This window comes from Salvia splendens, chromosome 9, assembly GCF_004379255.2.
Source record: "Salvia splendens isolate huo1 chromosome 9, SspV2, whole genome shotgun sequence".
Taxonomy (NCBI): Eukaryota; Viridiplantae; Streptophyta; class Magnoliopsida; order Lamiales; family Lamiaceae; genus Salvia; species Salvia splendens.
Window position 1 is genome coordinate 23,713,244 of NC_056040.1, and position 11,030 is coordinate 23,724,273.

General features: G+C 35.3%; 2 protein-coding genes and 1 non-coding gene across 7 annotated transcripts; all 3 read left to right on the forward strand.

Annotated features, from left to right (window-relative positions):
* The first annotated feature begins 229 nt into the window (after positions 1-229).
* On the forward strand, positions 230-5,604 carry LOC121748788 (nuclear transcription factor Y subunit A-4-like). The gene is made up of 6 exons (XM_042143309.1): positions 230-348; positions 1,412-1,673; positions 2,851-2,930; positions 3,092-3,154; positions 4,210-4,374; positions 4,906-5,604. Exons 2-6 carry the CDS (start codon positions 1,445-1,447, stop codon positions 5,281-5,283), a joined length of 915 nt encoding a protein of 304 aa, XP_041999243.1. The 5' UTR covers positions 230-348; positions 1,412-1,444; the 3' UTR covers positions 5,284-5,604.
* Positions 5,605-6,174: 570 nt separating this feature from the next.
* Positions 6,175-9,268, forward strand: LOC121747241 (N-alpha-acetyltransferase MAK3-like). Of its 5 annotated transcripts, XM_042141244.1 has the most exons (7): positions 6,177-6,264; positions 6,568-6,666; positions 7,586-7,747; positions 8,122-8,307; positions 8,378-8,498; positions 8,671-8,726; positions 8,800-9,268. In XM_042141244.1, the coding sequence occupies exons 4-7, from the start codon at positions 8,146-8,148 to the stop codon at positions 9,031-9,033; spliced, it is 573 nt and encodes a 190-aa protein (XP_041997178.1). In that variant the 5' UTR covers positions 6,177-6,264; positions 6,568-6,666; positions 7,586-7,747; positions 8,122-8,145; the 3' UTR covers positions 9,034-9,268. The 5 variants fall into 5 exon arrangements, with proteins under 5 accessions (XP_041997177.1, XP_041997176.1, XP_041997178.1 ...); XM_042141243.1 differs by lacking the exon at positions 6,568-6,666 and having other exon boundaries at positions 6,175-6,264; XM_042141246.1 differs by lacking the exon at positions 7,586-7,747.
* LOC121749961 lies at positions 6,571-6,692 on the forward strand. Its single transcript, XR_006039763.1, has one exon. It is a non-coding gene; the product is annotated as a small nucleolar RNA snoR130 (small nucleolar RNA).
* Positions 9,269-11,030: the final 1,762 nt, after the last annotated feature.

Here is an 11,030-nt window from a genome sequence, read left to right on the forward strand (position 1 = left end):
GCAATTCCAATATTAATGTTTATTTTTTTTCAAAATATAGCAATATTAATTTTAATTTCTCCCTCCTTAACAGAGACAAGGAGAACGACGTTGGCGTAGAAATTAAAAAAACTGCGACAGTAATTTAATTTAATTTAATTTAATTTAATTTAATTTAATTTAATTTAATTTAATTTAATTTAATTTAATTTAATTTAATTATATTATTAATATAAAGTCCACACAAAATATTGCCTCTCTCTATCCAGAAAATAATCAAACAAAGTGATGAAGCATACGAAACAGTGCTAAAATGGGTCTCAGATAGCTTCAGGATTACCTTCTTCACATCGTTGCGCGGAATTAAGGGTAATTTTTGGATTTTATTTCATCTAATTAATCCAGTGCTCCCTCTTACGGTATCTGTGGTTTTCTGTTGTATGATTGATTTTGAGTTTGCGAATTCTTATTTGGAAGACGTGAAATTATTAGTTTGAGTTTAAATTATAATTTCCTTTTTCTGGATTTAGGAGATATATGTTTTTGATTTTGGTTCCCCCACCGATTGCTCTGTGTGCATGTGTGTGTTGGTTTCCTGTTATGTGAATTTCGAACATAGATTTTTTGTAGAATTTGAGTTGCGAACTAACTTCTGGATTTTCATCCTACTTATTCTGTATTTATAGATTCTTTTGATTTGATTAGTGAGTTTTTTACTCAAATTTAATGAGTGGTGGATACTGGGATTTTTTCTTTTTTTGGGTAATTATATCAAGTGTGAGTGTGACTATGGCGATATAATTGAAATTTCTGCGTGATTTTATCCACTCTACTATTTCAATTCAAGTTGGCAAAGATCATTTTTCTCTTGGCAAAATCATCTTTCTAATCATGGTTGGAAGTTTACATAGTTATTTTGCACTCTATCTTGTATATCCTGGTACAAGCATAGGTAAATCAGGGGTGTAAAGTTTCTGCTTTAGTTGCATTGGGAACTCAAGGTTATGCTAATAGATCTGCTTACTGGTGAAATTCCAAACCTCTGATTGTTGAGGTCCTGACTTGGCATAGTTTAGGCTGTTCGGTGCCGGCTACATAGCTGCGTTTCTCACTATAATATTTGTGATTTTTATCAATCTTTGGGTGTCTTATGGTAAAGAGTGTGAAGATGAAGAGAATTTAAAGATGGTGCTTCTGACAGATATGCTTACCGTAAGCAATTGAAGTGCACGCATTACAGATTTTTTTTGCTTATGCGCTTTAAATCTGTATATTACTGATCCAATACTCTAGGTGGTTAGCATTACCTAGGTGATCTTCCTCACTTTAGAAGATTTCTGTTGGTTTTGTAGATTCTCATTTTTTGACTGGTTGGGTAGTGTCTCTGTGAATTGTTTATGCATATAAATGATGGTTTAAAGATTATGTTTAGGCCATTAAATATTTGGGAGGGAGTCAACAGAAAATGCCCACGCTTACAAAAAGTAATACTAATAGACAAGTAGAGAAAGGACTAAGAAGCATCCAGACCTCAACACCCTATGGTCAGCCTTGGTGGCAGGGTCTTGGGAGCAATGACATGCCTTCTTCAGGGCAGCAAGAAGATAGTTCCATAAATCATGCAGCTGTGCAACCACAAGGCTCTGTTGAAGGGATCCCCAGGGATACAGAAACTAATGTTGTTCTTCACTCTGGTAACCCTTTCTTGTGCCACATATTTTACTGCTTTGTTATGTTTAAACTTTAAATGCTCTACATATCTGGTATTCAAGTTATACTTTGTGCGGTTCTCGCTATGTCTGAGGTTTCATTTTTCAAACTGTTCTCAATGCGAGTACGCGACCATGGGAATAATATGTTCATGTTAAAACTGCAAATTAAATATTTGACTTTAAGTAACCACAATAAACTCATAATTTGAACTTGAGAAACTTAACCCCAAGCAGAAAGTTCTGTGAATAACTTTGGGAAAGTCGATCAATCACCCACAGCCACTAAAGTATGCAATATGTGAAAGAAAGTATCCATGGACTATTACTACTTCATGTTTTCTATGTGAGAAGATATTGAACAAAATAGCATGCAGATCCATACTGCATGAAGTATCCTCTTTAGGTGTTCATCACATAGTTTGTCATGGAACCAAATCCAGATAATCTGAGTGCACAATGATTTCAGCTACTTTAAATTTAGTTTTCAACACTAGGATCCTAAGGAACAGAAATTAGGTGAGAAAGAATAAAATTATATTACAAAGAAATAAGAAGTAGAATCTAGACAACAATCAGACAAGTTGAGAAACAGCATACAGCCATGATACCCTTTTTTATCATACCCTGATACTTATCACTTTCAAATAACCTAATTTCATAGATCTGGTATCAGTTACAGACATCATAACATGAACAAAATATTCCCATGGTCAAATGCTCGCATTGAGAACAGTTTGAAATTATAAAAGCTGTACTTTTCTTGGACATGTTAGACACCACTTAAGGATCATTGTTTCTTGGACATGCAGTGCACGTTTAACTCTTAAGCAAACAACTCTAATTTTGGGTATCTTCAATAATATTGGCCAATATTGAATGAAAGCCAGCTTTCCCATTTGAAAATTGCTTTTAGAAATTAGAAGCTGAAACAACTAATGGTCTTGTTAAGTGGTGTCTTATAATGAATGTCCAAGAAAAGTACAGCTTTATGATCCTTAAGTTGTATATAAACTCTGGATTGCTAGACAACTGATTTCATTGATCACTTTGTCAATTTTTGAGAGTCTTTCCATTTCACTTCCCTTCTGATTTTTTATTCATGTCTTATATGGGCATTTATTTCTGGTTTAGCTAATTTGGGTCTATACATCCCTTCCAGATTTGAATAGAAACAATGGTGAGCAAGAGCAGCAACATCTTGATGCAAATGCACAAATGGAGCTTGTTGGCCATTCTATTGTAAGCAACCCCCTTTTCCTCCCCAGCATATATGAAAGACATAGATATGGCACAGTTAATACCGCAAAGCAGTTTTCAGTAATAAAGTGATCTGTGTCTTGTCTGGATTAACATATTTAACAATTTCTATTTGCTTTTCTTTTTTATTTTTAACTTTGCAGATGCTGACATCATATCCATATGCGGACCCACAATATGGGGGGATTTTGACATATGGGGCGCCGGTAAAGACAAATCTCACTCTTGCCCTCCCCAGGGGATAGAACTCTAAAACTAAGCCTGACACGGCTGTTAAGGGAAATATTATGTGAAGGAAAAGAAGAGACAGAGTATATCATAAATATGCTATGTTGGTGTTTCCTTATAAATTGTTGATTGGATTACACTTTTTATGTTTAGATATTCTCTGCTATGTTACTCCTTTGTATCTTCTCTGCATACGTGCACATGACCCCACACACCTGTTTACCACATACACATGTAGATTAGAAGTTGTTTGTGCATCAGCATATGTAAGCACATATGTTCTGTATGTAGTTTTTTCAGTGCATATTTAAACATGGGTACTTATAGTCAAAACAATTTGAATGTCTTCCATTCTAGCAATTAGAATAGACTGTTAGCAATTGGGTTGATTCGAGCATTTGAATAACGTCCATCTTTTTCCCTCATCTGGTGGATTGATGAACATGTTTGCAAAAGAAGAACAGTTTCTATTTATCCAAATTCCACCTATTTTTGTTTGAGGTATGCCATAAGTACTGCTCAAATTTCCAGTTTGAAACTCAGAAACAGTTTTTATATCATGGCCCTTCTCCCTTCGTCGTGGTTTTCTATCCCTTCTAAACCTCTCTTTTTTCCTTTCCTTGGCCTTTTTGTAATGAGGGTATTTGTGAGTGAGTGTGTGAAGGGAAAATTCTACATTCTCAGCGAGGGATAAGTGCGGGAGTCTCAATTCTTCAGTCTTCAGAGTAAATTGAAGTTTAATAAATGTCCGCGTTGATCTAAAATAGTCCTGTATGATTAGCTTTGTTTGTTTGATGCAGGATGTTTTCGTTAAAGAAACTGGTTAATGTGATGCATGTTTGTTTCAAATTTCTGAACATTAAGTCTTCTTTTTGGAGTGAGAGTTACTTCACTATTTTTTTCTAAAGACCTTGTTGAATTCTTGTATGTACTGGACTTTATGTTATTACTTTATTTGGTGCCTCAGGAAGTATTCTCTTCCCTCTTTTAATTTAACATTGGAAACTTGTCTGGATTGGTGGATCGGTTACAGGTGCATCCTCACTTGCTCGGCTATCATCCAGGAAGAATGCCTCTGCCTCTTGAAATGGAAGAAGAACCTGTTTATGTGAATGCAAAGCAGTACCATGGAATTCTGAGGCGCAGACAAATACGAGCAAAAGCTGAATTGGAAAAGAAATTGGTGAAAGACAGAAAAGTAATTAAATTATTTTCCCTTTAATTTTTGCATGCATTTCCTTAGCTTATAATACTTGGTTGATCTGGAGAAACGTGTCTTACACAGAAAGCACATAATTATACGTGCCGCACCACCATTTTTTTCTGGAATTAAAGTATGCACATGTTTCCTGCTTGTAGTTTAAGAACTAAAGTGTTAGAATGCAATAATTCTATTTCTAGTATAGAAGTTTAACTTGATTTCTGTGTGGCATATATTTCATATTTGACTCTTGGTTTTCAGTTTTCATTTGGATACCGTTACTGTATATTTTTTGAACCCAAAGAGAGGGATGATAACTCATGGATGAATGTGGTGTCTATTACTTGTGAAAACTGTTGATTTGTCACTTACCATCTCTTCTTTTCTGAACCAGAGAGAGTTGTAGCATCAGCATTGTTACTGGTTTAACAAGGAATATTAAGTGAATAACATTACAGATTTTATTGGTTTTACTTGTATGTTTCTCCAAAAATCCTACTTATGCTGTTTCTGTATTGGTGAATGCAGCCTTACCTTCACGAATCTCGTCATAAACATGCTATGAAAAGGTTAAGAGGCTCCGGAGGCCGTTTCCTGAATACCAAAAAGCTCGACGGCAAAGAAAACTCTGCCTCAGCGGAGCAATCAAAATCAGGGGAAACTGCTTCATCACAGTCACACTCCCTTACTTATACTCATTTGTCCACAAACAGTAACGGTGCCTCTCATCAAAACAACGAAGGAGCATTATCTACGGTTCAAGAAATGCACAAAGACCATACTCCCTCCAAGGGGTTCAACACCTCTCACGGTCTGGGGTCATATTGCGAAAGTGGACATTTGAGCAAAAACAGCTGGAACTCGCTAGTGAGCCGGGGCACACGAGGGCCTTCCTCTAGCAAATGAGAAGCTTGTGCCCCGCTTTCAGCAGTGGATGATGCGCTCGTCTAACTGGGAATCGGGGATGCTTCCTCTGACATGGCTTGTATGTCAGGCAATTCATTCTTGGCTTGGTTACTTGTATGGTGCAGATATGAGACAGTTTCTCTGGTAGAAACCACTGTCCATTTCTCCTCCATGTTATCATCTTATATGTAAATTAAGCAGATTGCGTAAACTATTTAAGATCTAGACTGTGTAAACTGTGAAGCGTGAATACTCTCTTGTTTAGTTTCTCTTTCTTGTATCTTTGACACATTCACTCTTTATTGAACTAGCTTGTGTGAAGCGTGAATACTCTCCTGTTTACTTTCTCTTTCACGTATTTTTGTCCATTTTATTTTTCTAGAATTCAAAATTTTGGTGTGAGGATGCCGTTGCACGTATTTAGGCATTTAATATAATTTTAATTATTTTATACGGTTATTATTGTAATTATTATTTTCAAACACAAGCTAAGTAATTTATTAGAATGAAATTAGTTTATTATTTGTTGCTAGTCTTAACTTTTTCTATTTATGTCATTGCCCATTTAAGGATTATTTGTTGTTCATCTTTATATGTATTTTATTTAAATGTAGTTGATAATTTATAAGTAATATTGTGATGTATTATGTATATTTTCTCATTTTATAGTTATAAAATTATAATTTTATTAATAAAATACTCCTATATTATACTAATTATCATAATCATAATAGTAATTAGCAAAACCCTGAATAATTTCTGGCCCCATTGTTTGTGTTTACTAAACCTAAATCAAGTCCAAACAGAAAAAAAAATCATTAGCCCAAATATGGCCCATAATATATAAAATTGATTTCAAAATAAAAATAAAAGACTAATCACAAAATTAGACAACCCCTAGAATCATTTCAGAATAGCCGCCACTCTCTTCTTCTTCTTCTTCTTCACGAGATTTCTCCTCCAAATTTGTTCATCATTGCGGTATCTTTCTTCCCTTCTCTATTTTCCAACACACAATAATCTGCTATTTCGCGATTCTACTGCTCAAAAACCAGATAAAAAGAGCAAAATGCTGTAACATTTTAGTAAAATTCTCACTGCATTTTTAGGTTTTGCCATTTTTCTTATCTGCTACAGTGCTACTGATTCTGATCTCTATTGGGAGAATAAGATTCCTTTGTATTCTTCCTACATTTCATGTTCTGTTTTGTAATTTTTGCTATTATGAATCGATCACTCAACATTTGGCGATTTCACTCTGTTTTCGAAATTTCAATTTGGAAGATGTCCCATGGATGAAATATTTAGTAATCTGGAGCTGTGCAAGCTGGTGCTCCCTCTTGCAATGGAGGTTGAGGAACTATCTCCTTATTGCTATGCCAGGTAGAAAATAGGCTTTTCTGAGGGACATCTTTTTCTTTATCTTTGTTTTTTTTAAAATTCTTTTTTGACATTTGTTTATTTTGTTTCATTGTTTATTTCTCTATGCAACTCATATTCGTGGCCAATGATTATTGGAAGAATCTCTCTAAAGTTCAAATCTAGATTTAGGAATTGGAGTCCTTTTGGTGTTTTTTGTTTAAAAGGTTTCGTTTTGATTGAACATATCTTTTTTAATAAGTTCGGTTATTCGCATAATATCAGCTTTAATGCCGTTTTCCATTTTCATATGGTAAAGAGATCTAAGATTAAGCTGTATGATTTGTTTTGATCAAAAGCTTAAGTGAAGTCTATTGCTCATTCATAAAATAGGTCATAGATCAGTTAACTCTATATCGTGCTTATGCGCTGTATTGTGACCCCTTTTCTGCACTGGAGTTTTATTTAAAATTTTAGGCAAGGGGCTGTGTCATGTGTTGTGGATAACATATGTGATTTAAGATTTAGAGTACTTAAAAATCATGCTATATGATACTATATGAACATCTCAATTATTTTGTGAAATCTTTGTCTTGTTTTGTTTAAAGGTACTGTGTTTAATCATGTTTTTGTTTATGTATATTTAGTATCTCTGAGCATCTAGAACCCCCCTTTGTTGAAGTTAGGAATAGGAGACCTGAAAACTAGGATGCTCTTGAAGCAATGTTTTGTGTTCCTACAACCAAACTTCTTAGAAGAAAGCATAGCATATAGGATGATAGAGTACTGATGTCACTATCTTCCCTAGTGACTAGTCCTAATGAACTTCTCAGGGAATGTTTTCCTTTTGAAATATTTGCGTTATCAGTGTTTTGTAAAGTGGGTCATGCATATTTATTTTTTAGGTTTTGTAGTCTAAAAATAACTTAGGAATTCGTCTCAGATGGAATTTCTTTGGAAGCTGATGGTGTGGAAGAAGCCTCTTTTGCACACACGAGGTGGCGAGTTGTTCTTGCAGTTTTAGGAGGGCTGCATTTGATTCTTGACGGGTGGTTATACATATAGTGACTAAGCTTGGCTTGACTTGTGAGAACTAAAACGTGGAGTGAGTGAAGATTTGCTTTAGTTTGACAGAATTACATTTTCATTGTGATGCTATACAGTGTATACTATTTCGAATTCGAAAATTATTGTTATGCAGAAATTGTACGGTGTCAGTGTAGCCTTATTTGCTATCTAAATATATCTGATAAAGACCTTAAGCTTGTACTACTTTGGGAAGTCTCACTGTGAATTTTTGGGTCTTTTGTATTTTAGATTCCTGTGTGTTTCAGCATGGTTTATGCAGCTGTTACATAACATTTTACTCCTTAAATTTAATTGGTCTGCATGAAACCGGCTATTTAATTTATCTCGTGTGCAACGTCATTGCAATTGTTTTCTTTTGGTTTAAAATCAGTGTACCCTTCTTACATGTAGCTGACTGACAAGAGTGGTGCTTTAATGGCGTTGGAGTTTGATGCGTCAGAGATAGAGTACATGAGCTACAGTGGTGAGCATCACCTGCCACTGATTATGAATCTCGTGGATCAGGAGCTGAGTGAGCCCTATTCCATCTTCACCTACCGATACTTCGTCTATCTCTGGCCCAATCTCTCTTTTCTCGTTAGTTCCCTCTATGCACCCTTTCTCTCACTAGGAATTAGGATGTTTCAATTGATTGGATGATTGGCAGGCATTCCATAAAGGAAAATGTGTTGGCACGGTGGTGTGCAAAATGGGAGATCATCGCCATACTTTCAGAGGATACATCGCCATGCTTGTTGTTCTCAACTCTTACAGAGGCCGAGGCATTGGTAGTTCCTCATGTTATTACAGTAAAATATGATTAAGTGTTTGTGCTGAATATATTCTCATCTTATTAAATAAGTGACAAAGTAGTTGTATGCATCTGTGGTTGCATACCCGTTTAAAAATACTTTACTGTGCTCATATAATTGAGATTCATTTGCTTGTTTTCGTTGACAGCAACTGAGCTTGTTAGTAGATCAATTAAAGTGATGATGGAATCAGGTTGCGAGGAGGTATGTTAGTTTGTCCATCTTCACATTCTCTGGGGTGTTATTTTTCTAAAATTGTTTTCTGCTAATTTCAAAGGTAACACTAGAAGCAGAAGTGACCAATAAAGGAGCGCTAGCACTGTATGGTCGTCTGGGATTTATTAGAGCCAAGAGGCTTTTCCGGTACTACTTGAATGGCGTTGATGCTTTCCGGCTGAAGCTGTTGTTTCCTCGACCAGAACCAGACTACTCTGATTCAATTAAGTCGGTTGCGGATGAGAGTGAGGAGCATGGTGATGGGATGCCCCCTGAAGAAAGAACTATACAGTAATGCAACATGTGTTGATGGAGGGAGACTATTGAAGATGTTCGTTCCTTTATATCTTACCTCCATATCCACATTTATCGATTTAAGCTAAGCTCGGATGATGCTGCTTTGGTTGTAGTGAATATCTTACCTCATTACTTTTGCAACTTTGCTTATGCAAAGCTTGTGAATAATATGTTTTAGTGTATTAAGATGTATGTTTTGGCTCATTTTTTATGTTATCCATTCTTTTGGCTCATTTTTTTATGTCCGATTTCATCACATCTTCAGTTCATCTCAAAATGCGTCCTATGAAGGGTAATTACACCAATTTAGAGTCTAAAAACCATATTTAATCTCATGAAACTTAGAGAAAATTGGACTTTTTGACTTACTTTGATATAAACAAGGAATAAGTTTTATTTACCATGCTTTGAGAAAAAAAACTAGGAATATGATTCATTTACCAATTTATATCTTGTTTGGTTTTACACGATAAAAATGTTGGAATAATTGAGTGAACAATTATATAAGGCTCTCTATGATGATTAACCAAGAACGAAGGAGAAGGAGCATAAACTGTAGAGCGGAAGCGTACCTTGATCCATAACGAATTAAACGGTAGAATTGCTTTGCAGTGGCTATGGATCTTCCAAACGATCAGAGACATCCTTCACAATAGTCTGCCGAGAGAATACAGAGATATTGAACGTTCTTCTGACGTCTGGGGACCATAACCCTAGCTTATATTTATATTAAATATAAGACCATTTATTTTCTATTCGGTCCCTCATCAAATAGAAAATCCCATATGGTATCTACACTTATTTCCATAACAAATAAATACACTTTAGCCCAAACTTTAATCTTTAATATATCACTTTAATTGGGCAACTGAAAGATAGCCATACACATTAAATTAGTCATGTGGAAGCCCAAAAATTCTAACAATCTCCCACTTGGGCAACACATGATACTAAATAAATATGTACAAACCGAATGAGCGCTCAAAAGTGCTATCACATAGTGTATTTCCGAACAATCTTATTATCAACCATATCAGCATAGGACTAAAGGGCCAGTCACCATATTTTTTCATGATTAAACCCATCAGTAATCACATATGCAAACATAATCAACAACAGATCAATTATGGAGTGTAGCATGAAAATTTCATGCAAGGTGATCATACATGCCTATTTCCAACTAGTCCTCCCAAATCCTTAGTGAGATCAAACCAAAACCAAATTACAAAAGTAATGGACAAAACACAATACTTTATTTCTGCAGAGAATAACATGAGTTTATAACTTCATGTTCAAAACACAATATAGAGCAATAACCAAAATTACTCCCACTGAACGGAAGTACCCTTACACGCCATAATACCTATTTGGGCTACATGCCCATGAATGACCTTGAGTGTTAGTCCTTTAGTGAACGAATTTGCTATCAAATGCGTTCCCTTATGCTCTATGGGTATTTGTCCATTCTGAACTTTAATTTACAACCAAGAAACTATGACATAACAGAGCTCTTGTCGTTTGGTATACAATACTGCAAGGTTATTGTCACAACATAACTTTAGTGGTCTTTCAATACCTTTAACAATATGCAACTTAGTGGCAAAATTTCAGAGTCATATTCAATAACTAGATGCCCAAAACAAGTTACGAATTCAGTTGTCATGGCAGAAGTAGCTACAAGTGTTTGCTCAGTACTTCTCCACGAAAAGGCTCCACAGCCAACAGACACACGTAACCTAAAATGGATCATCTACTGTATTGGCATCTAACAAAATCAGAATCAAAATGCCTAAAGATCTCTCTAAATGATCTGATTTTCTGTATGCGAGCATGTAATGCTTAGTTCTTTGTAAATATCTCATAACCCGTTTTGCTGCTTCCTAATGATCCATGTCGGGTTATTGAGATATCTGCCCAACATATAAATAATTAAATCCAAATTGGGTCTAATACACACTTGAGCACACATTAGACTTCCAATCGCTGAAGCATATG